The 27,991-nt window shown below is 46.4% G+C and overlaps 2 protein-coding genes across 4 annotated transcripts in view; both read left to right on the forward strand.

Annotated features, from left to right (window-relative positions):
* Positions 1 to 27,991, forward strand: part of MTX2 (metaxin 2) — a 131,903-nt gene that overhangs the window by 73,761 nt on the left and 30,151 nt on the right. The window contains exon 2 of one of the 3 annotated variants that reach the window (XM_064451681.1): positions 22,670 to 22,730. In XM_064451681.1, coding sequence (XP_064307751.1) covers positions 22,691 to 22,730 — 40 coding nt within the window. In that variant the 5' untranslated portion in view covers positions 22,670 to 22,690. Of the gene's footprint in view, positions 1 to 22,577; positions 22,731 to 27,991 lie in introns of those variants that run through there. The other 2 variants (XM_064451683.1, XM_064451680.1) reach the window with 2 other exon arrangements.
* On the forward strand, positions 6,791 to 8,633 carry HOXD1 (homeobox D1). The gene is made up of 2 exons (XM_064451678.1): positions 6,791 to 7,584; positions 7,725 to 8,633. Exons 1-2 carry the CDS (start codon positions 7,140 to 7,142, stop codon positions 7,994 to 7,996), a joined length of 717 nt encoding a protein of 238 aa, XP_064307748.1. The 5' UTR covers positions 6,791 to 7,139; the 3' UTR covers positions 7,997 to 8,633.

Here is a 27,991-nt window from a genome sequence, read left to right on the forward strand (position 1 = left end):
CAGTTTGACAAACACTGCAGCTCCTACTCCATCCTCTAATGACAGGACCTGGCGTTCCTATTGTGAGAAATATTTTAACTCCTCCAATTCTGATCAACACAGACAAGTTTTCTTTCTTTCTTCTTCTTTTCTTTCTCCTCCCTGCTTTCTCCCTCGCCTTCTGTTTGTACTTGTGTTTGGCTGGACAGTAACGATTCAAAATATTACTTAGGGTTTTATTTTCCCCTCTGTGCGATTTTAAAAATGTCGTGCTATGTTGAAAAGTGTATCTTTTGTTAAATTTCACTTTTACCCAAGCAAATTTGGATATATGTGTTGTAGATCTGTAAACAAAACAGAACAGAATAAACTACTTTGTTCGGAGACATATTTTAACCATTTTGAGCCCGAAAATTGTTTTCTATGGAAGTTTTCACACAAATTGTTTCTTAGAAGCTCCACCCAGGAGTAAACAAAACATTCAAACAATGCAAAAAGTAAGGCTAAACACGACTCATGAATTATACTTCTATAATAATCCATAAATATATATATATGTTTGTATCTCCAAAACTTTCTGTAATCAGTGTACCCACGACTGAAATTGGCCATGCAGGGTTTTTGTGTGTTCTGCAAACACAACATACTTCCCATTACCTGCTTCTACCTGCGAAACGGCAAGGCAGCACCATTTCTGCAGGGCCATCCCTGATGTAACCCAATGTGGTTTCTCAAGCATTTCCCACCTTTGTGCTCTGTAGGCTGTTTTTCAAACAGTGTCTGCTCTGACTTACACTATTAGTCCTTCGTTAAATCTGTTACAAAACAAAAGACCGTTTATAGATAGCACTTCCCCAGATCTGAGGAAGAAGGGGGTTTCAGAGGAACTCTGACCGAGAACATGGTGTTAGGGAGGCACACTGCCCTGAATTCTTTTCATATTGCAGAAAGACTGGGTTTGCAGACTTGGTTTACAGTGGGGGAGGAGAAGGAGCATGTGCGAGGAGGAATCTTTTTGTAAATAAATTCACTTTTTTCTCCGTGGCTTTGGCAGAGGCATCTCGTTTGTAACGTGATAGAAGTCCGTGATGATAACCTAATTATTAGAAGTAATGTTACTTTGGCGAGATCGCTGGCATTTTTACAATGTTTGTACAATCATCAGCAATCTAGAGGAGAGAGACACTTTGGCACAAGCCAGACTTTTTCTTGGCCCATCATTTAAAACCCATAAATTATAAACAACCCCTTTCACACTCAATAGGAACTCAGCTCCTTTGCAACAGCATCTGATGTGCTGAACTCCGGTCACCCATTTAAAACACAGCTCGTCAGCCTGGGACTGATCCCAGCCTTGCCTTTCTTTACAAATAGGAGCCATAGCACCCCTTTCCCTCCTTCCCTGCTCCCTCCATCTGCTCCAGACCCATAACGGGGTCACTGAGTCACGGCCTCTAAACGTCAGCAGCGCTGCAGCAGTGTTTGGGAAGGGAAGCTGCCACCAGCAGCAGTTGAGAGGTATCAGGGGTGCACCAAGCTTCAGCAAGGCCATGCAGGTTGTCCTGTTCAGATCAGTGGGTCTTGGGTCTCCAGTTGTTGGCCTGGTCCTTAGAGTAACCCACCATTTAATGGGCCTGCAGCAGTTTCCCTGCTGCAAAAAGGAGACGAGGCTTTGTGTTAACTCTGTGCAGTCAGTGCAGGGCTGAGCTGCTGCTTTTCACCCAGTTTCTTTTGAGGGGGCTCCCATCCATGTCCCTCAGTCCAGGGTCTGGTGAGCAGCACCTGGGCCTGGGGACCTAGGCAGACACAGCCAGGGGCTCCCAGGTGTCTTGCAGGTGCCACTTGTCTGGGGCTGGGAAAACAAAGCTGAATGCCTCCTGCTCCATTAGCCAGTGCTCCCTGGGCAGAGCACTGCAGGTTCCCTGACCTGGTCCCTGGGTAGGCTGGAGAGGGATTTCAGAGCGCCTGACATGGCTGCCACCATGGGACCATGCCTGGGTCACCTGGGGCTGCAGAGGTGAAAAGGAGGCAGCTGGCTGCACACCCAAGATGCAAGGACAGGCAGCGGGCAGGCTGGCTAAGAGAGAGGGAGCCCACCAGCACCAACTAGAAGCTCCCAGACTTTCTTGGGGACCAGCTGAGTCATTGGAGCTCCATGGAAAGAAGTCTGAAGGCAAGATCCACCACTGGGGTCTCTGCACCCCTCCAGCCCCATGGGAAGCCCTATGAAACAGCCTGCAGGGAGGTCCAGGCACAGACAGGACCACTTGGCTAGGGAAAAAAAGAGGGTAAAGGGGTTGGGGCTGCCAGGCTACCACTGTGAGGGTGCCTCGCTGACAGCTGTTGGCAGGGGAGGGAGGGAAGGATCTGCAGGTTGCGATGCCATCCTTCTGTGTGCCAGCCTGCCGTGTGTACTGAGCGGCCGCACACAATGGCAGCCTGGCGAAGGTGCAGCGTGCTGCAAGGCAGAGAGGCCAAGATATCCAGCACTGCTGCCACAGACCTGCCTGGGAACAAAAGCTGGAGCCAGACGGGCAGCACAAAGGGCTGGTGCTGCTGGGGCAATTAGGGCCACGGTGGTTGGCTGGGCAACACGTGACATTATATATTGATGAACCAGCTACCTCTGCCTTTAAAAGGTACGAGATGGGCTGGACCAGAACTCTGCTGGCCGCAGCTACCTTCCAAGGACTGAGCAGCAGGTAAATCCCTGAATGGGCAATGGCTCTCCATTCCCATTTGAGCAGTGGCAGTGGGTATGCCGTGGTCCTTGCTGGGAGTGGGGCTGGCGGGGGAGGGAGGAGGCTGGCTCTATTAAGGGTCATCAATCACACAGTGAGCGCTTTTCACTTGATAGCGGTTCCTCCTACTTCTGCTCGGGCCTGAGCCAGCTGGGACTCGACCAGAATCCCCAGCCAGCAGAGGCAGAGCCCAGTCCTGGAGCCCAAGAGCCATGGAGTAATGTGGTAGGATGGGATCAAGCCCCTTTGGTCACAAAGGCTGAGATGCAAAAGGGGACACAGTGGGATGTTTGTGCCTGCGTATCCCCAGGTCTCTGTAGATGCTGCTTAGGAGTGGAGGTAGGCCTTTGCCTCCACCTTCAGAGCTCAGGGTCCTGGAGCTCCCTGAACTGCCCTGGGATGAACCCCAGAAAGGCTCATCTGCAATGACCATAAGAACAAAGCTGAATGAAATTAGCATGGGATCTGTATGAGGCAGGATGGAGAGCTTCCAGGTAAAAATACTCCTGAATATACAATTTGAACACTTGGGTTTGTGTTTTCTTTATTTGCTGATGTGCAGTTTTTCTTGCAACAGCAGAAATTTTGGGAGAGGGTAGTCAACCCCATGCTGAGGTGTGTAGCCTTGATCTTTCCTCCAAGGAACGTGTGCCACCTTCTAGGACCTTTGGGAGAAAGAAGGGCTAGGCAAGGCAGAAATCTTGGCTGCAAACTCTTTGACTTCTCTGTTTTGCACACAGCAGTATGGCTTTCCTTGATACCTCTGGGTTACCAATACACGTAATTTTGCCTTCCTACCAAATTCACAGCCATGGGACAGGAAACAGGGCATTACATGACGCATGGGCCCGTGTGGAATCACTCTTCTGGGGAAATCCTTACTAAGGGAGGGAGAGACTTTCCTCTTCTCTGTGTTCATGCAGAGGATCTTTGTAGTTAATCCCACATAATGGGAGAGCAGAGGTCCCTGTCCCAGAGCTGGTGAAACTGCCCCAGGGTCAGCCAGGAAAGGGGAGCTTGTGGCAGGGAAATATTAATGGCAGAGGGAAACACACCTTCCTCCGGAAGAGCACGATGTGCCCTGCCCACCTGGAAGGCCTGTGCTTGTGCTGAAGCTGAGCCTGGCTCCCCTGGAGCATCAGAACTATTCCCCCTCTTTGTCCTGGGGTCTCTGTACATCCCTGGTTTTATTCACACTTTACAAAATAAACTTCCCAGAGCTTCTCCTCCTCCTCTTGATTGCCTTCCTCCCAGGGGCCTTTGATGGTTTGACTGTGTTAACAGGACCACTGCTTAAATCCCCAGTGTTTGCTTACCTCTCTTTGGGATGCCTACCCTCACCCTGGCTGTCTCCACACCATGAACATACATCCCCACGTACCACTGAGAACCTGCTGTCCCCAGCTGGCAGTGTCATGGCAGCAGAGGGGTGAGGACAAGGTCATGCTTGAATCAGACCTTCCACATAATTCTCCTGAGGGCTGGGGAGGGATCTGTTCCATCTCCTGTGTGTTAGTTATTGTGACAAGGATAGAGGGTGGAGTATTGCTCCAGAGTGGAAAGGTAACACGCCCCAGCCCAAAGAAGTCCCTGTGGCTCAGGGCAGGGCTGCCATTGCCTTCAACACACATGCTGCTCAAGCAGCCTCCCCAGGGCACTGCTGGTAAGTGTCTGCACCCAGCAGGGTTTAGGGCTTTTTGGCTAGGCTTGTTCCTACACCACGTTTTAGCTTCACAGTGCCTGTCTCAGGCTTTGCAGTGGCCCATGTTTCCAGAAGCGTGGTGGCTCAGGGATTGGTTTGGTCCATTGTTCTCACAGAGGTTTCTGTGCCAGCAGCTCCCCTGGCTTGTGCCGTCACTACACTGCTTGCACAGCGGTCCGTAAACCTCCCAGCCATTCTCAAATTGCCTTTCACAGCATCATGTTCCTCCCACTCTTCTTTTTAACCCACTTTTCTTCTTACTCCTTTGACTTCGAGGGACGCTTTCCCATTAGACCTCTTCCAAAAAACCAGCTGCAGTTGCTCAGCTTCATGTCACTGGGACTTAGCTATTTAAGTCCTGTGAAATTCAGGAGCGTAGAAAATTGCATCCCCCTCAAAAGCCAGAACAGCCAAGAGACGCTTTTCCTGTGTTTAGCCACTGATTTCTGCATTCCTCATCCTTGAACAGTCCTGCAAAAACAAATGGGTAACGAACAAGAAACTCTGTAACAGAATCCAGCCGGGTGAATGGAAAGATCGTATGTTGCTGTGAACACAGACAGCTCTTCTAGTGTTTAAAACACAGCTTTGGGTGTAATTAAACCAGTTGCGTTCTGCAAACAGAAGACTCAAGTAAAGCAGCAGCCCTCCTCCGGAGCCAGTGCTGTTTGCTTCACTGCAGGCAGGAGTTTTTACAGCAGGGGAGACAGAAAAGCACAGATGCTCTCCTTCGTGGACAGCCTTTCTCTGCTGAAGAGAACGCCCGGTGTTCCCAGGCTTCTGTTTTGTCAGAAGATTACATTTTCTGAACTGCTCTGATTGCCATGGGTGTGCTAAGCAAGTTTGTATCATCCAGGATTTAACCCTCCCGCAAAATGTAGGTTTCCTGATAAGGTGTATTTGATTTCAGCTGTTCTTCTAATTTATACCTGCACCCTCTGCAAATGGAAATGTAGGTGATACCCCATTATTAGTGCAGCAGGGTAGCACAGACTGGAGCAGCGAACAAGTCTGCATCTGGAGAACACCTACCTTTGGGTCTCTGGGCTTCTGTCTGCAGACTCTGAGTCCCAAGCACATTAAAGCAGTAATCGGTATAGCCAGCCTTTGCTCTGTAATAGTTGCTTTATAGCAGATGGGCTGATGAGCTGGGGAGAAAGCGGGGCTGGTAGAAGGCCATGCCGCCGGTCAGAGCTCATATGCAGGGAACTGCTCCCGTGCCCTTGCAGGTTTGTGCCTGCCTGTCCCAGGGATGTGTCCTCTCAGGGCCACTGCAGGAAAGAAAACGAGGCCTGCTCTCACCCATTAGCTGGGCATAGCGGTGGGGTAGTTGGGGCTGAGCTGCAGAGCTCAAGTCTCTATGGGAAAGAGTTGAGGCTGAGTCAGTGAAACGGTCTGATTTTGTCTCACCATGGTGTCCCTCCTCTGCCACCAGCCCAGCCCTCTGCAACCTGCAAAAGACCCAGAGGAAATTTTTCCTTCTCTGGGGATCCTGGTTGCCTTTGGGTGGTTGGCACCACGTCTGGTCCTTGCAAAGTTTCCAGCCTCTTCCTGACCACAGTGAGTAGCAGTTTGTCCAGGAGCTTGTAGAACTCTTTGGGCTGTTGAGTAGAAGGCACTGGCTGATTGATGACGGTATTTAAATTTCATGCTGTTATTTAGAAATAAAACAATTTTTTTTATAAGGTACCACCCTTGCATTTCCCAGCTGAGTCCACATCTACCTCCTAAGACTTAGAAGGTTGCACGTCTAATATGAAGTGCGATGATGTAGCTCTTCTTCAAGTTCCTCGTCTGTTCAGTCCCATATCACTGAAGCCCAAGTATGCTCTGCCCAGCGAACCCCTTTGCTGTTGTGAACTGCACTGATACGTGGTTATCAGTTGATAAGCTGGATGAAACTCATCATTATCCAAATCAAGCATATGTGTAGCTCAGACTGGATGGTCAAACACCACTTGGAGCCATTTAGGGAAAGATGTTCACTTTTGGAGTCCAGGCTTCTCATCCTCCGGGCTTGTTCCTGTTGGCTGCCATTCCTGGGGGGATGAAAATCAAGAGAGAGATTTGCAGGGTTTGGCCGGGCAGTGCAACTTGCTGCACTCTCTGCCAGCTGCAAACACTCAGGAAACAATGCCGAATCGCCAAGGGAAAAATGAAAGCCCATTAACCGGGTGAGCCCGGGGATTCACTTTTGAGAAGCTGCACAGCACTTATCTGATGGAGCGAGACCATTAAAGTGCCGAGGTGCAGCAAGCACCCCCTCCTCCCCCCCGTGCGGACAGCCTGGGGGTGCCTGCGCAGCCCGCCACGCCCCCGGCTGCTCCCCCGGGCTGCGTGGGCTCCCGTGGGAGCCTCCGGGGGCCTGGCCGGCGGTGGGGCAAGGGTAGGGGGCAGAGCTGCTCTGGGACGGGAGCTCGGCCAGCGTGAAAGCGCCGGCGGATCCCCTCTCCAAACTCCCGGTCAGCGGCTCCGAAGCGCGCGGCGGCTCCGGCGAGTCCCGGAGGGCTGGGGGGGGCTGCCCACCCTCAGCCCCAGGCTGGCCCTGGGCAGCCGGCTGTGGGCAGGGGAACCGGCGGCGCCCGGGACCCCCGGTGCGGGCTCCCCCCGCCGGTCTCCCATTGGCCGCGGGGCGGGACGTGCCGCCCCGCTCCCGGCCCTATATTAGGGCAATATTGCCCCGGCGGGGTGTGGGGAGTGGCGCGGCCCCGCGGGCCATGGACCTGGGGTACTTTCCCCTCGCCTTCCCGCCCGGGCTGTGCCGCGGGTCCCCGCAGCCCCCCTACCCTCGGCGGGGGGACGGCGCCTTCCTGGCGCTGGGCACTGTGGCCACCGCCGCGCCCCCCCTGCCGCCTGCCTCCGCGGGGGCGGCGGGGTATGCGGCCGCCCCTCCCGCAGCTCTGGGCGCCGGCTACCGGCCGACCCGCGGAGCCGGGCCGCCGGGCTTCGCCACGTCCATCTTCCCCGGGAGCGGCCGCCCGCCGCCGCCGCCGGAGCCCGGCTGCCCGTGCCCCTGCCCCGGCGCGGGCGGCGGGGGGCTGCGGCGCCCCTCGCCCTGCCCCGAAGCCGCCCCCGCGCCCGGCTCCCCGGCCCCCGCGGCGGCCCCGGCGGCGCCCCGCACCTTCGAGTGGATGCGAGCGAAGCGGAGCCCGCCCGGGAGAAGTGAGTGGGGCAGCGGGGCGCGGGCGGGGGCTGCTCCCATCCCGGCTCCCCTCTGCTCCCCTCCTGCTCCGGCCCCGACCCCGGCCCCGCTCCCTTCCCCTCTGCCCCCCGCTGAAGCGCGGTGTTTTTCGGCGTTGCAGGCGGCGCGGCGCCGTGCGGGGGGGAACCTCCCGCCTGCCCCGCACGCACCAGCTTCAGCACCCGGCAGCTCACGGAGCTGGAGAAGGAGTTTCACTTCAGCCGGTACCTGTCACGGGCCCGCCGCCTCGAGGTGGCCCGCTCGCTGCGCCTCCGCGACGCCCAGGTGAAGGTCTGGTTCCAGAACCGCCGCATGAAGCAGAAGAAGCGGGAGCGGGAGGCGCTGGCCGCCCCCGCCGCCGCCCCCACGGGTGCCCCGGGCGGCCCCGCATGAGGACCCGCCGCCCCGCACCGAGAGGTCTGCCCGGGACGTCGGGGCTGGGCTGGAAGCTGCGGCCGGCGGGGCACCCGCGACGTCCTTCCACGCGGGACCGCGGCGACGCAGCCGCGCTGTTTTTTTTTCTGTTGCAACTTATTTACGGTTTCACTTGTGAAGATTCAGGGAAAAGTGCCAGCCCGAAACGCTGCTCCTCGACTTCGGGCCGGGCCCAGGCACGGGGCTGGTGCAGCAGGGAGCTGCCGGGACCGCCGCTCCCCCCGGGGAGGGCAGAGAGCAGCTCCGCCAGCTCCCCGGGATCCGCAGAGCGGTGGGGGCACGGCGGGCCGCCCCAAGCTTCCGACCCCTTCTTCGTTTGGCATTTAAAAAGAAAGATCCGCAGGCTCAGGCAAAGTTCACGCAGGAGAAGGGGAGAAACCCCGAGAAGGCAGAGCAGAGGAGAGTGGGGAAAACTTCCTCTCACAGGAAGAGGCAGGGATGGTCACGACTACCAGCATGAGCCCAAGGTCCCCTTTTGAAAAAAGTGCCCTTGACTTCTGCCCTACCATTTGCAAAATTGCTGCAAAAAAAGAGGCTTGTTATGCTTGTATTTATTCCTCATTCATTCCCATTCCTTTAACTGATGTGGCTGATATAGTCCAAAATCTGTTTAGTAACTGTGAGGGAAGGTTTTAAAAGAACTAAACTCTTAGGAGGAGCACCTGCAAACTGCAGAGGTGCTGGGATTTTCCTTGCAGAGGCTCTGGGCTGCCTGGGATGGGCCAGCAGCTGCCCTGCAGGCTCCCAACACTGCTCACATGTGCCTGAGAAAGGACAAGACAATATGAAGCCTCTTACAGCATCTAGGGCCAGACTCTCAGATCATCCAGCTCTCCCAGGCTTCATTGTATCTTATGGTTAAAGAAATGCACCACATTAAATCAGTCTGCAACAAATGTCACCACTTGCAAAACCTCAAGACCTGATGAAGTGCAGAAAGATGCTTGGGTTTGACCACAGACCTCTGCCAGCAAGAGATTCCTGGGTCTTTTACTTGGGCTAATTGTTCAAAAACAGTGACAATGACTGATTATCTCACACAAGTGCAAAATTCACCAGTGATCCTCACTTCTCACGATTTCATCTTTCCCAGAAGTAAAATAACAGTATCAAAGTGGACAAAGGAGCTGAGTTCAGACTCTTTTCCTGCCCGTGACTGTGAAAGCAGAACAGCAATGTGGAGAGGAATGACATCCGGATTTACAGGAAGATGATTTTATCTATTTGTGGGACAAAATTAATTTGGACAAGTCCCTCTTTGCTCTGGGTTTCTGCTGAGTGTTGGACTTTGGGGTGAAGAACAAATTGTAGCACCGGGGAGATGGATCTCAGGGGACTGGTGAGCACCAGGTCCCTGTCTGGAAGCCAGCCCCAGACACCAACAGCTGTTGGTCTTTGTTGGATGCTTGCTGGGCAAAAGAAACACAGAGAAGATGAAGATGGATGTCTTGAGTCAGAAAGTTTCCAGTGTAGGATCATTTTATGCTCTGTAATACCTTCTGTTCTCCAAGGCACCCCTTTGCTTGCAGGCTTTCTTATGAAGACTTTTCTTCTGTCGAGAGACTGGGAAGCCATCGCCAATGGCAGCTTCAGCAGAGGTCAGTGGGAGCCCTGGGAAACAGTGTGCTCCCAAAAGCCAGGCAGGCATGTTGGGATGATGCTGTGGCAGCAGGCCCACAGCTGAGCAGGGGCAGGAGGCCTCCTTGGCAAGGAGACGGATGCCCCCACAGTGAGCATCTGAGGGACGGGACCTCCCGAGACTGATGTGTTTGATTACGCATCGTATTCCAACTGTACCTGGAAAGTACAATAAAACTACAGGCTTGCGGTTGTGCATGCACATGGGAGGTTTTTGTTCTCCGTATGGTGTTATGGTTCTGTATATGGTGTTACGGTTCACATCCCACTGGCTGATTCACTTCATGGGTTATCACTGAGAAATTCTCAGGACTGAAGTACTTTTGTGAAACTAGTTGCAACCAAAATATGTGGTTTGCAGTTCCTTATTAAAGTGATGACACCAAATAAGCATTAATAATGCAGGCTGATCGTTCATTAAAAAATAGGAAATAATATTTCTGCCACCTGTTTTTGAGAAGATGCTATTTAAAGCAGAGTAAATAAAAATCTGGCAAAATTAATGAGAGTTAATAAAATTTGTTTTGCAAGCTGAATATTAAAGGCAAGTCAACTACTAACCAACCGTTTTCAGCTGCTTTCTAGGTCTCCTGTTAGTACTCCCTGTTTTTTTAAACAACAAATAAGCATAGACATGTAGCCAGAATATCCCATCTTTCTAAAATCTCACACGCAAACTTTAGAAAACAGCTGTGTTTTCAGTTGCCTCCAAATTTGTCACATGTCTGTGGTGTTGGGAGTTTGTCAGCCTTTTATTTTCCTAATGATTTTGACATTTGTGTAGGCACTTCAGGCCAGAGGAACGTCCTCCACACTGCTGGCATACTCCTGCACTAGCAACATGGAAAGAAAGATTCTCATTGATTTCAGTGGTGCTGGATCAGGCCATTAGAGCACACTAAGTCTTTTATAATGAATGTTTTCATGCCATATATTTTCCTGAATAAATAAATACATGTGCCGGCCTTGTAGCAGTGCACAGTTCTGTATCCATCAAAATGACACAGCCTGAATATATTGAGATTTGCTTGCAAATTAAGATGAAACCTTACAACTCTTTTATGGCAGGCAGTCTGAATCAATTTGCTGGTATGAACACAACTATATTCTGTCTTAAGAACCGGTACTTATTATTAAGTGTAATTTCTGCTCACATGGCAGGGCCAGTTTAATAGGATCTTTCTTCTTCACAAACAGTTTTAGCTGTATGAGGATTAGATATTGCTCCTTTGCACTGTTCTGTCAGCAACATACCCAGAGGAAGGAGCTAATGCAAGTCATGTGCCAATTCCTGAATAATTAAATAAAAATGCCTGTGATATACATGGGTGCACACATGAGATAAATAAATGATAGATAAGGTCTAAGATCCACTCATTTAACATTAATCCCAAGAGTCGTGTCTCACACGTGTTCAATCTGATGCCTAGCAGCTGGAAAAGAGTTTTTAGGTGAGGCAGACAGAGGTAAGAGCACAAGCTGCAGTTCTCACTGCCATCAGAACAAAATATTCCAGACTTGCCTCAGTAGACACCCACAACCACATAATTTATCACAAATTATGAAAATACTATTTCCTGGCCTTATTTTCCCTCCAACATCATTAGGAACCACAGGAAGACCATTCTATTTCAGTCATATATTAATTTTTGCCTACTGACTTGCTCAAAGGGCCACAGGCTACAAAGGAATACCAACAGAAATTTTTTTTAAGTGTTCCCATTTTGCCTGAAACAGAACAAAAATATTGAGTTGGAAGGCTTCCAAGGAGAAAAAAGTTGTAAAATTACTGTTCCGAAGTGGTTTATGTGAATGTAGAGATTTCATATCCTTTGGATAGGTAAGTGATAGCAGAAGATCACACTTCTTTGAAAAGGAAGCTCGGGCAAGAACCCAGGCTTGCTCGGGTATCTGGATTCCCATGCAGAACTGAATGAGTATGTTATCGCTTGCAAATACAGCACAGGGAACGCTTTGCTGAGGGTCAAACCAACGACTCCGGTTTATGGTATGAGCTGCATACACAGGTTTATTTTGAGCATGAAAGAACACAGCAGTAAGCCAGAAAACAAAAATATGCAACCCAATCACCACATTTTAATCTCCTTTTAAAAGTGTGCCATTTCCTCTATTTATTGGTAAAACCTGGAACAGTGGCTTATGCATAAAATGGTACAGATTATTAGTAGAGGAGAACAGACTATTACCTCTTTTAAGAAAAATCTTTGCGGGCAAAATTACAAAATGGAAAGACCTCCTTGTAGTTCCAAGCACTTGTCTCTAGCAGCTAATAAATCATATTTATGATTTCTTCTGCACCGCTCTGTTAGCCTAAATTCCAAGGAAATCCCAAGAACACTTGCAAATCCCTGATGACCAAGGAGAAAGAGGTATGGAGAGAAATCCCAATTAAGACATGGTTGTTACCAGTTTATCATTAAGAGGTGACTGAAACTTAGGGGAAATGCATTCTTTTCTATCAGTGATATATGGCTACATATAGCTATATGTATATGTGACTCACTTGATCTCAACCATCATTTTTTATGACTTTTTCTAATGTCAGTGAACTAGAGGAGTCTTTGGCCAGGAAAATGCACCCTGTTGAAAGAAAGAAAAGTGAACGAAATGACAAATCATTTTGCTCCCTATTGTAACAATGTCTGTTATTCATCCCCCTTCCCAACCGTATCTCTAAAATGCCCCTCAAATAATTCTGGGCAATATATAGGAAAATATATTTCCCAGAGCCAGTGTCTTATTGTATTTTATTTTTATCCAGAAATCATTTGCCTTTCTTGAGCACCAGCCAAGTGAACAAAGTAACCCTTAGCAACATGTGAATCTTCCTTGGCTTAAACTTATGCCTGCACAGATTGCTAAAATCTCAGATAGAGATACAGTTCTGAGAACTACTTGTAAGCAGGACAAGGTTTCCTTTATACTGAGAAAATTTAGACCACTGGCCCACAAAAGAGCTTTTCATAAACAATTTTGTTTTTCTTGTGTTTTTGTTTCCTCAAAAGGCAACAGCCCCTGGTGATTAGCAGATTGAAAAACAGCAGTTTAAGTAAGCAAACAAGTACACGAACAAATACAGTCAGTTTCTTCTCTACCAGCCTATCAGACTTCCCACTGCCTGGAAAATAGATCTTTTTACTACACTTCATCAGAAAGCATCGTGTTACAAATAATAAACCACAAGAAATTTTAGTTTATCCTGGAAACAAAGACATTTTTAACCAGGATGGCATATCATGCCTTATGAAAATGTTTAATGGGTCTAACTCAAGCAGACTGGCCCATGGCCCTGGCCTTACAGCGAGATCCCTACACCCACCAGCATGGGGGACGTACCTAACCTGCGTGCTTGTACCCTTACACGGAGAACAAAGACCTTTGCAATGCATCGATCCATGGCGCTATGGGTGTGCATAAAATTATACCCATGTGTGAATTCAGTGGATCAGGAGATCTGCTTCTGCTGGGCAAAAGGGACCAATCCTTCTGCCCATACAGCCTATGAAAAACACCCGTGTTCCAGTAAAATGATTTTGGTGACATTAGTATAGCAGGAGAACCTGAGAGCTAAGCTTCTTAGTCATTACTCATCATTTTAATGGTTGTGCTACACTAAATCTACATTCCTAATGCCCCTTTTTATGTTCCTTTAACAAGTAAGCTAGATTGAACACAGTAAAGTTTTGAGTGGTATTTGAAAATAGATAAAAATCTCACTAAATTTTTTAATGACTACGCAGATCAGATTTTGCCCAGTTACTATTCAGATAATGGAAAGAGTTTCTAATCCTGGCAGTCTTTAGTATCAGATCCATATGTTAAGCATAGATATTGGAATAATTATTTTTAAAACGCACACAATTATGGATTTATAAATTATACCATTTATGTGGGGTGGCATTTTTTCAACACCTGAGTGTATCAAATCCAATGATAATTATCAAACGGTGTTAAAAGCCTATCAGTAAAAACCATCTATCCTTCCCTTTAGGAATTCAGCTGAGTAAAAGTGTAGTTGGTACATGACACCAATGGGTTATCAAACCTGTTTTCTCATGCTGGAGAGACTAGACCCCAAAACACAGTGCACACAGCAGGGTGATGTCTTGTAATAGGTCTAAGATTTTGTAAAATTTTGTAATTGTAACCAGCACTGTGAGCGCTATGACTTTCATTTTATTGTGGCCAGGCAGACAGATTAAAAAAATGGGACAGGAGTGTTGAACACTCTTAGTGTCACGTCTCACTTAAGAAATGGACCACCTGGTGCTTCTGGTTGCTTTTCAAATGTAGTACCAAATCAAATAAATTTGGTAATCTGATTTGGGACTTCACAGGTGTCAATTGTTGCAGCGAGAGCCACACGAGAAGAGGACTATCACAACTCTGGGGCTAATCGTAAATGTGAAGAAGAGGGAAAAAAAAGAAAAAAGCACCGCTTCCTGTCTGCATGTTGTCAGTGTCATCTACGATGCTGTTGTGTCTGTCACCTGTGATCTAAGGCCTGCAGCAGAGGCAGAGGCAGACAGCTGTGCTTTCAAAGGCGTGCACATAGCAGGAACTGGAAAAGCATGGTTCTGGCATGTTCTGAAGATTTTTTTCCTAAATTAAAAATCCTTTGTATTTAATAAAAAGGTGATAGCATATCTGGATGTTGTCAGCAGTGGTCACACCCAGACAGGGACACCCAGACCTGTGGTCACTGCCAGCCTGCAATTTGTTTCCTAAAGCCTTCATCAGCCGCAGGCTGGCCTGACCCTCACCGGTGGCTGCATGATGTACAAGCAGTGCCACCAATTGCTTACACTTGCTGGGTTTGTCAGGCTCAGGGCTTCTTTTGCATTGGTCCTCTCTGCATTCGCCTATGCTGATAGTTCAGACTGACTGGTCATCTGACTCATCAGTGTTAGTCTTCTGTACCAGAGCTGAAATATACTGACAAGCCCAGGCATTAATTTTCCTAAACACATTTAATTCTGAACATCTGACTAAGAAGGCTTCAGATCCTAACAACATTACTCTTGTAACTTTTGCCAGCCTTTAGGGGCTTGAGAGGAGGTAATGGATTGGGGATGTCATGCTTACACATGGCTGCTAGCTGGACTAGGCTGGAATTCAGCTAGCCTCTGCTCTCTGCACACTCACGGAAACTGAATCCAGCTCATGCGGCTCAAAATATTTCTCAATCAGGCATTCCTTTTCCATGTCCCAGTGTTCAAAAAGCTTCAAAGTGCATATTCTTTGCAAAATGTTCTGAAATCATTGCTGCACTTCTTTTTGTTTCTGGCTGCTTGGTCTCAAAAAAGACCAAAGGAGACACCTGGTGCTTTTCTCACATCCTGCTGGTGCCAGGAAAAGGATCAATCTGATCTGCCACATCTCCTCACAAATCTCAGGAGGTACCCAGCCTCACCAACTCATACCCACTACTAAAAAGACCATATGTTTTTAATCTATATACATTCAAGTTATTTCAGTCAGCATAATTTTTTTCCTTACCACAGTTGTACCCTGGGGAGAAACTATGTCAAGTATGAACTTCTACAGCTGTAATGAAGTTATTGCAAAGCTTTTCTTGTTCCTTTTATGGAACAAGACAATGATTTTAGATGGAGCAGATTCAAATTCTGAAGTTTCTGCTATGTCATATCTAGTGGATCAATTCTCAGCCTTGCTTAAAAATAGAGCAGGGCCCTCCTGTATGGTCAGGCTATGTGTTTAAACTGGAAGTGTTGACACAAAAACTGGAGAAAAGCTTCTTATTTATGAGACACATGGGGGAAATGATTCAGAAAATAAAAGGTAACTTCCATGTAAGCTTTTTAAAAATGGAAGTTTCCTATGCGGAGGCAAAAAGTTTATAAAAGATCATTCAGCTCTGAAGCATTTAGCTGTAAAAACAGGAAAGTCAGTTTAAACAACGGATTGCTTCTCTGAGGACCAAGTAATCAGGCAGAACCAGTCACAACTCTGCTGCTGAAGTGAGATGGACAGCATGAAAAGCCAAGAGTTAAGCCCCCTCCCAGCTCAGCAGAGACAGCATTCATGTGAGATCAACAAGGTTCATGTCCCTGCTCCAGTGTGTTTGTCTCCTTCCTAGAGCATTCCCCAAGGATATGGAGGTTGAATGGGATGATTTGGACACATAAATTCTCTACGAAACTTTATTCTTAGGCATTAAAATTTTCTGTTAGGCTTTTGTGTTGCAAGAGAGTCCTACACATACGACTGCTGAGGGTTTTTTGTAAGTGGGTTTTGCTCTCTCTTTATTACTAAGATCTTTTAAAAGGGTTTTGGTTTTATCCCAGAGTGGAATAGCAACACATTTTTAATCTCAAAAATCTTTTGGGACAAGGAAACCATTTCCTGCCCAGCTCTACAATTAATCACAGCACATCCCTCTTACAGTGTGCTACAGATAAATAATTCATTACAGCTGCCTTGTCCCTCCATGCAGGGTAAGCAGTTGTGATCATTTCTACAGGAAGAAGGAGAAAGTTAATTCTTTCTATGCCGGCCTCCAGAGAAGGATGTAGACCTTCTCACAAGGAGCTCTGATGAATTAATAAACCTCCTCAGTATTTACCACGCTTGTCCAGAAACTGAGTTCAATTGCAGCTCCTTAATTTTCCAGATAACATCTTTAGAGTTTGAGAAGACTTGCCTAACCAGTGCCTACAGTCAAACTGTGAACAATTATTCTTACTTTCATTAACAAGATGGATCAGGATTTTGCTGCAGTATGAGCTATACAAATATCAGGATGAACCTTTACAGCCATCACTTCTGCAAGTTGAAGTCATGATTGCTGCTTTGACATTCATGCTGTTTTGAAAATGCAGCCCTGATCCATGCTTTAAAAAAGGATTTTTTGGTGTCTGGTCAATTAGGCATTCAAAAAAGATAGACAAGTATGGAAGCAGTCTGTTAACCCAGGTTGGATCCAAGGGAGCCAAAGGTAGAGCTAGTTTGGCAGGGAAGGTAGAGGAAGGAAGTATGGACCTGTGTGGTAGCACAGGGTGGGGGGAAACCAGGGCAAAGTCTCACTGAAACTGTTGTCCTCTTCTGGGACCTCCTACCTGCAGGCCCCTCTGATCTGAGATTCTGTTTAAAAGCCAAATCCTGGTCCCATATAGCATAAGCTACTTGAAGCCTATCGCTCTAAATCTACCACTTGTGTAGAGAAACAGGCTCCACATGCCGCTGAGACACTGACAGGGTCCTGGAGGCATTAGTGGGCCTGACCAGCCCCACCTGGGATGCCCCCACACACCCTGCCCATTGGCCCAGAAGATCTATTTAAAGCTCAGCCCAGAACAGTTGTGCTATTTGCCTAGCTATGATTTTTGCTTAGTAGGATTCTGATGTATGAGTTGATGTCTATATCCCCACAGAGGAACCTGATGCCCTAGGCTGGGGGCAGTGGGAACAGCTGTGGCTGTAGAGGCTCTGCCCTGCCAACCTGAGGAGCCCCCACATGAAAGTTTAGGTGAAGCTGGGAAGATCAAGGTCTCACTTTGAGATCTTAGCTGTTTCAGTGCATGGAGAAACTTCCTCAGCAGCTGCTAAGAATGACAGGAATATGGAAGAGCCTGGGGGCTGGTGATGCCTCCAGTGAGTAAAATAGTGAAGTTGGGATTGCTGCACAACTGCTTTGATACCTGCTCAGTGCAACTGTAAGGATGACAGATGTACTAAAATAGACTTGGTACCACCGAAAATTTGACCCTGCTGAATAAAAGTAGGCAAGAAAAGGAGGTAAGAGAGAAAGGGAAGAGAAAATGATTCATCTAATGGCTTTCATATACAGTTTGAGATCCCCTGTTTGCTTTAAGAAATGCTATTCTTGTGCCTCTTAAAATTCTATGAAAACTCTTTCTATCCTCATGTGGGTTGTTGGAAATGCATCAGCATCAATTGATTTGTCAATTAAGTATGCAATATTTTCCATAAGTGCAAAGTGGTTAGTGTTAATACTCTGCCTATTGCACTTTTATAGAAGCATGTTCCTAGAAACCATACCTTATTTTGTTTACGCAACTATTAGGCCAAAATTTGTACATGAAAATAAGAGAATACTGTCAGCAACATGCAATTAATTTTATCATAGTGTGAAAGTCTATTGTAAGATATATTTGAACTCCCATAAAAACACCTTAATTTCTTAATCAGTTATGGATGGTACCATAAGACATACATGCCAACTTCCCAGGGAAGTGCACAGGAGCTGCAGAGGTGAATGTTTGGCCTCAATTTTGAGTTCAGGTTCTCATATAAAATGGTACCTCCTTAGTAAACTCACAGGACTGTGTGTGTGACTGAAAAAATTGCAACTTGGCTCATATTTAGACAATTTTGGCACCATTCCTCACACTGAAGAACACAGCATTGCATGAAATGGCTGATAGACAAACACTTGCATTAAAGATATAATGAATGCCCTGTGAGATTCATTTGATCATGCTAGTCCAGATCCATCTGTTTCTGTTGCTCTGTGTACTTTGCCAGACTGTTTAGTGTACAGAGAACCTCTGGCATGAAGTCATGCTAAAAACACCCTCCTGCTGCTCCCTGGCACTTGATGTGTTGGCAGGGAAGGACTTACTCAAGTCGTCTTTTCATTGCAGATATTCCCAGCAGCCATAATAGCTTTTTAAAGACACTGACAGGCAGCATAATGCAGAGCAGCCCCCAGGATGCCCTAAGTTAGACCAGAGGGGCAGCCTGGCTGTGGGCCAGGCAAGGAGAAGGTGTTTCAGTGCTGGTTTGTTTGCTGTCTCTCACTACCACTTGGCCTATTCTCAAACACAGGCTGTACCACACAAGCAGTCTTCAGAGGTTTCACTCATCAGCAAAATTTCCACACAGCTCTCTTTCAGAGAGAACCATTCCTAATTGAATCTACAACTATCAGCACTCCTCCTGTGTCTTGGAAAGACCTGACTTGCTGGAGACCTGCTCCATGGAAATGGAGAGCAGTGGTTTGGCCAGAGGTCCCCAGTCATGTGCTGAGACAGTGCTCTGATGAGGTCTGTTGAGCAGCATGTGGCCTCAGCCAGTTGTCTTTGGATGAAGAAAAGTCATACCACAATACCGAACAACTCTGCAGTGTCCTCGACCACCTCAACAGTGCTCCAAAGAGGAATGTTTGCTATCAGTGTTTGGCACACAATTATCATTGTATCCACCTTAAATTTGACTTAGCCTATGATGTGCTTCATGAATCTGAACTGTGTGCGTGCATGTGACACCTAGCAGAACTCAAATCTGGAGAAACTTATTCGAACGCCTCTGCTTTCTGGTGATCTGCTTAATCTTATGTCCTGTCATACGCTTGGCCAGCTGGACTGTAATTTGAATGGCCAGCAATAGTGGGTGAGTTAAAAAGCAAACAGGTTTAAAAAAAAAGAGACCAAAAGTCTTTCATTGCCATCTCTCAATTCCTCTTGTAAAAATATTCATAGCAATTCTATCTGCAAAGAATTTGTACTGCAGGTATAGGTATGCGCTATTGATAGTCATACATTTTGTGAAATAATAACATGGAACAAAAGAACAATACAAATTAAACACACATGTTAGAAGCTGTCTAAACAATATTAAGGGAACTACTAAGAACAGTCTCTTCTTTTTTTCTAGGCAGAAGATTAATCGTAGTCAAATTCCATTCTATTTAAAATAGAGCATATGACTATATGGCCTAGTCCTGTTTCCCCAGCAGATAGTTTAACCCTAGCAATTAATACCTTACCTGGTAAAGGCAGCCCATGTGAAGAGACAGGCTATGAGAAAACCGTACTCCATCTTTTGGGCATGCCTGTGTAAGGTGAGACCCTTATTAAGGGGTAATGGTTCTGCTAGATCTAGTCTGGTTGACTTTCTGAAATGCAAAGCTCAAGGGACAGCCTAATTCTGCCTTTTGGTTTTCCTTGAAATCCTATCTGAGAGTGCATCCTTCCCTCTGCACTGAAATCAGAGGGACTAGCACCTTGGGATCTGCTGTTATGCCTTTAAAAAAATCTGTGAAAGCTGGGGAACTTTCCATGGTGTGGAGCAAGGATTACCAGAAAGACATCTGTTAATGGTGTGGCCAGCTGAAGAAACGATTTGCATGCAGGCCCTGCAGGAAGCCAGGCCCACAAGAGGGATGCTTTTCCTCAAAAAGCCAGGGGAGGAGAGAGGTATATTGAATAAAGGTGAAGGTGGTGATGGAATCAGTTTCATTGCTGCTATCTATCATTGCTGCAGATCTCCCTGGAGTACTTCCTACAAGATGCTCTGCTAAAACAGTCCTTTCAGTGGGAGCAGGCAGGAGGGCTGGGAGTGCAGAAACAAAAATCACTGCCCTGATCGCCTGTCCCAGAGAAGGGAGCCTGAGCATCTGTGTCCTGCCACATGTCAGAGGCATGGGCTCAGCTCCACTCAGTTTTCCTCCTGTTTTGGCTAATTGTTTGGATTTGTCAACAGATTTCTGTTGGTATGTATTTGTTGATACTTCCTGGATTACTGCCTGATTTCTTTTCCCTGACTTAGTTTGCATAATACATCTCCATTTCTGGAGACGAGCTCTTTGTATCAGACTGAGGTCTACAGAGCAACTTTCCTCTTTAATTGGTACTACCATGTGGATTCGGCCTAGCTCATACCTCCTTGATGCTCAGCTTATCAGGGCAACTTTTGCACCGTGTCTTCTGTTTTTAGCCTTCGAAGTACTGTTGGTGATGAAAGACTCAAATAGGGCACACCAGCTTAATTTAGACTGTGGTAATCTAATAAAAAGCCATTTGACTTCTCAGTGTTTCTGTACTTTTGGTGCTATTCAACTTAGAACTGAAACTAAAAATGTTGCTTTCATTAGCATTTTAAAATAATCAGTGGTCTAGCACATCGCTGTTTTCAGTCCTCAGTCCATTGTTCCAATACATTTACTGGCTCTTCTGCTTTTGCTACTGCTCTAATAGCATGCTTCCACTACCATGTGAAGAAATGTATTTAGTAATGCTGCTTAGCGACTCAATAGTAAGTGTCACCAGAGGACGTTCACATACTTCGCAAACGTTAATACATTTCTATATTTGTTCCATAACTTCTAGCCCTTACAAGAATTAAGATCTTACAAGACTGAAATATCATGTTATCTGTCCTTCACAGTAGAATAAGTCTATTTGATAAAATGAGATATTCTTAATTCTTACTAAAGTGTGACTAGAGAAATGAGAATTAAGCAGCACTGTAGAAAGTCTTTCACATACGCACTACCTTCTCTGCAATCTACATATTGGATGCATAATTTAATTTTATGGCATTTTCCCAAACTTTGGGTAATTTTTGTGTTTTAGAATTGAGACTAAGAAATTAATGATTGTTTAAAGGAAAGGTGTTATCTTTCCTTTCCTGCAGAGTTTGTCTTCTGGAATCTTAACTTGAATGAAGAAAAGGCAGCTGTACCCTTTACTGAGTTCCTTTAGTTATACCTTATTGTCCCCAAGATACTTCAGGAAGCATTTTGATATCAGGATGTTGAAAAGATGTTCAGTATGGTGCATAAAGAAAGCACTGAAGATTCTCAGAACAGCCTCCTGTCTGATTCAGATCATTTTATGCCCACCTTGCCTCTCTTCCATCATATGTGTTTTAAAGGTCAAAAAATTAATGGTTAAACTGGTATATTGTTCTGGACCAGCCCAGGGGGGCAATATATTCCAAAGCTATATAGCCAGAACTAACATTTTTGTTCATATCGGGGAAGAATTCCAACTTGCAATTAGTGTGGCACTTTCAGGCAGTTTGAGAGTCACCTTTTTTTCTGCTTTCAGGCTCTAAACGATATTTAGTAGTTTATCTTCAGAGAACTAATGGGATTAAACCCTCACATGTATTGGAGCTCCACACAGATGAGTGTCAGAGGAACTGAAGATGGCTTGAGTCACCTTTCTTGGGAGACCCTAAAGCTCATTACAGCATTCCCAACAGCTCTTTCTACACTGAATTTAAAAATAAAAACACCCATTCTGTCTGTCCTGTCCCCGCTCCCCAACTCCAAAAAAACCAGCTGTTGGGATTCTTTAATCAAAAAGAAATGTAAAATAATCTGAACGTGCATATTTCAGCTCCTTAAGAATATTGCATCTACATGTCATGTGGAGAACATTAGGCTGACTTGCCATCAACAGTAAAAATGCCCCGCGACTGGGGCCTTTGTCTGAGCCACAGCATTCTTCAAGCTGTGGGTTTTGTTGTTTTTTTTTCCTCTAATGTTTCTCTACTGGTCCAGCGCAGCCTTGCCCCCGACTCCTCTCGGCAGGACCACAGCCTAAGTTGCACATATACCACCAAGAAAGAGCTACAAAATGTCTACAACTATCCTTTCTGTATATACCTACTTCATTTTTCTACTAGTATAAAGCTGTAGCGCCTGCGAGACCCCGGGGGCCGGCCGTGTCCGTACTGCTGATGGGTGCGGGGTCTGTCCCGAGCGCGGGCTTTACCCGGGCTGCGCCTGACGGCCCCCCAGAACCCCCCGCGAGCCCAGAGTTACGATGGTCTCATCGATCACGGCACTGGCCGGTGTTTCTTGCTACCGTTTGGCAGACCGGAGTTTTGGTTTTGCTCACCTCGCGGTTTTATTTCCAAGGTGAGGGAATTACTGCACCCCGACCAGCTATGCCGTCGTACCTCCCCCCCTTCCCCCCACCCCGGTAACGCTTCCGCGGGACGTGCCTTCAAAGGGGTTTGTCCCCAGACCGGAGCGACTGAGGAGACCGACTCCCGAACACCGCTTCATCTGTGGGCGGCTCTGGGGTCTCCCTCCCCCACCCGTGACGCAAGACTAGTGCGGCTACGCTGCGGCTCCGGCACGTGGGAGCGGCGGGTCACGGGCCGCCGGGGGCGGGGCGGGCCCCGGATGCAGTTGCTGCCGTGGCGGGGGGGCGCGGCGCCCAGTTCCTGTGCGTGCCCTCGGCCTGCCGCCGCCGCCCGCCCGCCCGCCGCGTCATGTCGCTGGTGGCGGAGGCCTTCGTGACTCAGCTGGCCGGTGAGGGGCGAGGGCGGGCGGGAGGGGCGCCGCGGGCCGGGCCGTGCCCCGCTGTGGTATCAGGTGCCGCGCTGCGCGTCGCGGCCGGGGGCGGTGGCGGAGCGGCAGCCGCCGGCTGGGGCGCGGAGCCGAGCCCGCGGTGCCGCGACCCCCTGGGTGACCCCTTCAGCCGAGGCCGGGGCCCTGTGGGGAGGGCGGGGCGCTGTACAGGGCCCGGCCCTGGGCGCCTGTCCCCTCTCGTCGCCTGCCTGGCGCTGCGGGAGGAGGGCGGGTCACCCCGCGCAGCTCCCCACAGGGCACGGCCCGCAGGCTCACCAGGCGCCCTCCTTTTCGGGGTCCCCAACCCCGAGCTGTGCTAGGGTGCATCTTTACTTTGATTTAGTAATGTCCCTAAAATGATTTACTTTTCTTCAGCAGTCCAAAAAACTGCATCGTATTCATAATTCCAGCAGCTGGCGTTGGGTCCTGCTCCGTGGGAGAGCTCGGTGCGGTGCCATCCTCTCCTGCTCCCCACGGCATGTGCCGTGTTTCCTGTGTTGCTTTCGTGAAGCTGAGAAATGTAACGGTACCTTTGCTGCCTGTTAGTGCTCTTGTGATCTGCTGCAGCCGGGCCACATAAACTGGATGTGAGCCTTGTCATAAAACAGAAGTGCATGTCACTGTGGAGTTATTTAGCAACAAATGATATGAATTTGTTCTCAAGGAAAAAGAAAATATGCAGCTTGGGTAATTCCTGGCTAGGAAGTTGAAAATACGCTTAGTATGTTGCACACTGGAAATCAGTGCATTGGTAGTTTCTGTTTACTTGTTATTCTCCGATCCTGATTTCTTGCTGTTACACAAGCTCACAAGCAATAAATACTGCAACGAAACAACATTTTAATTGCTGCTGACCTGTTGAGGAGGAAGCTGGTGTTCTGTCCCAGGAGTTGGGTCTTCTGCCACTCGGCAGAGGCCCCAACCTGGGAGTCCGAGTTGGATTCTCTACTGTGGAAAAAATACAGTTTCCAGAGCAGGCTTTCCCCTGACTGGTAGGTAGAGTGAAGGTGGTGGATCTTGGATCTGGGTATGCAGAGGTAGCCACAGACAAGCTTGAAAGTTGTGCTGGGCTCTTGGGATGGCATTCTTTAATTCATAGATGTTAGCACAAGCCATGCTTAGGTTCTAAGGGCCAGAACCCTGGATCCTCAGGATGTGGAGAATATGGTCACTATCAGCATTGCTTTGTGCCATTTACTAGCCTTTATGATCTCTTTAGTACGTTTTATTTGCAATGTGAAATACAAGGATAATGACATATGTGAGGAGGTGTTGATTTTCCTGTGTTTCTCTGTGCTGTGACTTTTATGAATATTCTAGAATGACAACTTGCTGATATTTACTTTCTTCTGGAATTACAAATACAAACTCAAAACTATACTGTATGTAGGCATCTCATTGCTTTCTTGTTGAAAGTGCTGGGGTTTTTTGCAACAACTTCCTGCTAAGTAAGCAGATTATCGTGGAATACAGCAATGGCAGATCCAAATTAAGTATAGTGTTAGGAAACACACGTTTGAAAAACTGGAAACAAGAAGACAAAGTTCTGCAATAACTGGCTGTTTCCTTCCTTGCTGAAGTGTTCTTCCTCTGTTCCTGGAGAGATTCCTCCCCCACCTTTGGGGTAGTTGCGTGCTGCTTATACTAGTCTCAGACTCTCGTGGTAACAACTGTACTATTAAGGTAGCGCTTCGAGTTCATCAGAGCTGCTAAAGTACTTTTGGACCCTCCTATAATTTAATAGGCTTAAAACAGTAGCACCTCATCTTTTACCCCTCAGTCACAGGTTAAGGGATGCTTGTTGTCTTTTTATAGGTAAAGTAGTATGTAGGTATCTAATAGGAAGATATTGGCAGTGCTCCTCTGTTTGCAGAGCAGAAATGGTTGGTGCTTACGTTATTAATCGTGTACTTCTGCTGGATATGCAGCTACTTACTGTGATTCAAGGTACAGTACAAATCCTTGTTGCAGACCTGCCACCGAATCATTCTTTAAAACAAAATTATGATGTTGCCTTTGCTTTCCCAAAAGCAAATCAGTGTCAAAAGCAGTTATCTGCTTTGAAAATAAAAAATACCTTTGCCAATGGGTCATGGCCTTCTTAGCTTGTCTGTATTATGTACCAGTCCCAGACTGAAAGTAAATAATGGCAAAACCACTCAATTTGTTCATATTGAAGTTTTTTCTAGGGGGAAAAGGAAAGTTGTCCGGGAACTTGGCCAATACCCATCACACTTCTAGATTTCCTGAGACATTGCACCGACACAGAGAATATTTCATTCTGGTACCAAGAAGATATAAATTTCCTGCAAATATAAGAAAATTTGTGAGGAAGAAAAATGGTGTATCTGCGAGGAAAAAATACCACTTAACAATGACGCTTGTTTTAATAGTGTCTTATCCCCATATCAGCTGTTGTGAATACTGCCCTTCTGTTATGTGTGTATGGAAATATAAGAGTGATTGAGAATTTTTTCCACGTCCATGAAAACGAAATTTGATTGGCTTGTCATTGAGGGTCCTGTTCATGAAGATGGTCGCTTTGTCATGGTGATTGCTATGAACTACTGCTGCTCTAACATGTGACAGCTATAAAGCGTGGGACTTGGCATGCAGGTGTTCAAAGACAATCATCCCAGCATAGTTTGTTTTCTAGAAATGTTTTCAAAGCTGAGGGGAGGGTTTTTAGTAGAGAAGAGGATCATAACTTTCTTTTACACACTAACTTGCTTGTGTATGTATTAGCGTGTTTTTTTTTTCTTAAGTACTACCCATCTTCACCTTTCCTGCACCTTATGCATTCACTTCTGATGTGCCTATTCACCGTCTTGGCACAAGCTGAAACATAGAAAATACCATCTAGACATAAGTAAAACTTTTTTTAATGTGAGGATGGTTTACATTGGAGCAGGTTGCTCAGGGCAGTTGAGGAGGCTCCATCTGTGGAGATGCTCAGCACTGAACTGGATATGGCCATGGGCGGCCTGTGGCAACTGACCTTGGATGTCCAGAAGTGCCTTCCAACTTCAGCTGTTCTCTGACCACCAGTTGCTCAGCCCACTTGCACTGCTGCAGTAATTCAGCACTCTCTCTGTGCAACATGCTGAGCATAGCCCGCTGCTCTAATGCATTAATGATTAAATACAAAATGATGACTAAATCACTAAAAACACTTGCTTTAGTGCCATTCAAGTGTTTGCTTATTCAGAAATGTAAAGAGGTTGATGCTGTATTTCAGGGAATAATAAACAAAAATTTCCATAGCTTCATGAATTGCAAGTATGTTATGTCACATTTTAAATCATCTATTTCCGAATTGTAGAAAATATTAATTGGATAGTATGGTAGGGAATTTGTTTAGAGTAGCTCAGCATCAATCACATATTAACGGGATAGGAAATGAGTGTTTACACTGTAAGAAGGATTAGAGTGCCAGCTTTCAGGTGGTCCAGAACATTAATCTTTCTAACTCTAGCAGTTTTGAGAAGCTGACTGCACAAATAATCTATAAAAGATTGCTGAAAAGATGTTTAATTGATCACTAAATTACTCGATAAGCTTTACTTGTTTTTTCCCTAAAACATTAGTTTTAGATCAGTGATCAAAAGAGAGAAAATAATATTCTTGTTTGTCCTTTGATCTCTGGATGATTACTTCTGTTTATTGCTGTTGAGTTATGTCCAAGGGTCTTAGGCTAGTTTTAATACTAAGGAAAATGAATGCAGTTTGAAAAACAGATGCCCTTCTGCCTTTAGATATTTTACATTCTTAGTGGGTCTGCCTCCAATGTGACATGCCAGAGCAAAAATAAATCTCTGACGTGTATGTTTTATGTATTGAGACAAGCTGCAATTTGGCTGAGGACAAATACATACGGAATGAAACCTGACCACCTAAATTGTTCCTGCACATAAAGACATAAAATTTGAACTGAATGTGCATTTTGTGCATCAAAATATGCATAGGTAACTGTTAACATTTCCTGCATTTGTAAGGTGAAAAAAACAGTTATTCTTGCTTAATAATAGATTGTCTGCAGCACAGATTGTTTAAGCCTGCTGCAGAGGTGCTCGTAGTCAAAAAGAGGGGATTTGAAAACACCAAATCTGTCAGGCTGTATGATTTTATCTTACAGTGTTTTTACGTGTGGTTTTTTTTTTTTGTAATCAAACTAATAGGAATCCCTTTAACTCTTGTTTAGTTTCAGTAAGCAAGCATCTTACGCTGGTCTTGACAATTTGTGCTCAGACACATAAGTTTTATGACTTGATTTGAACCAATCCTTTGAGTGGATTGCCTATCTAATCTTTTTTTTAAGTTGGGGAAAAAATGACCTGCATTCACAATTGTTATAGTACAGTACATATTTCATTTTGAGTTATTGTTATTTCTTGTTTTTAAGAAGCAATGGAATTACAATTTATAATAGAGTATGCTTCCATAGTTGTTTCTGGCTCCATTAAGTCTAAGCAGTCTTTCTCTAATCAGCATTTTATTGTTACATGTTTTCTGCTGAAGTAGTATATTCTTTTCTCATGCCAGAAATAAGATTGCTTTAGAAGTAACGGTAACAAAATTAGTAAAAGAGAAGTAACACGTATTATGGTCCGGTTTGATTTGCAAGAGATCTTTCATCAGTTGTAGAAAGGTTTGGGTATAAGTGATGTTTAGGAGCCTAACTGTTCAGCTCACAAGAGGTCCTAGAAGAACAGCTTTGGAGAGAAACCAGATTTTTCTTCTCTTTCTCACTTTTTTTTTTCTCTCTGTTCCTTGGGTGCTCTGTTCTCTGGCTGTCCCTAGGCAATAACCTGCTCTCTTGCTGTACGGTTGGACCCTATGAGCTGCTTCCTTTTCAAAACAAGAATGAGTGAAAGAGCTTGGTTGCTGTCCTTCTTTGCTCTGGTTGAACAGGTGTCGCGTGTTGCTGCATTGCTGGGCATTCTCAGCCGTCTCTTTCTAAAGTGAGTGAGAAGCTGCATCTGTGTGCAAGCCATGGGGAGGACAAAGAGGAAGTCCACACCAGGTTCTGAAACTGTTATTATTTTTAAATTCTGGTGTTCAGTTATTAAGAAGACGACATAGATGTCATGTGAACGTCGATGTTTTAAAACTAACTAGAAGAAGTTACATGCAGTACTAAAACCTATGAAATGTGTAGGAAGGATTGGAAACATCAAAGGAAAAAATTACAATGGTGCTGCAAAGAATGTAGGAAAAATTGA

The sequence above is a fragment of the Phalacrocorax carbo genome, chromosome 5, assembly GCF_963921805.1.
Source record: "Phalacrocorax carbo chromosome 5, bPhaCar2.1, whole genome shotgun sequence".
Taxonomy (NCBI): domain Eukaryota; kingdom Metazoa; phylum Chordata; class Aves; order Suliformes; family Phalacrocoracidae; genus Phalacrocorax; species Phalacrocorax carbo.

Excerpts from the sequence above, each read along its gene's own strand:
- HOXD1 (XM_064451678.1), top strand. The coding sequence starts at position 7,140 with ATGGACCTGGGGTACTTTCCCCTCGCCTTCCCGCCCGGGCTGTGCCGC. Across the intron at positions 7,585-7,724 it reads GCGGAGCCCGCCCGGGAGAA|GCGGCGCGGCGCCGTGCGGG; the intron begins GTGAGTGGGGCA and ends TCGGCGTTGCAG.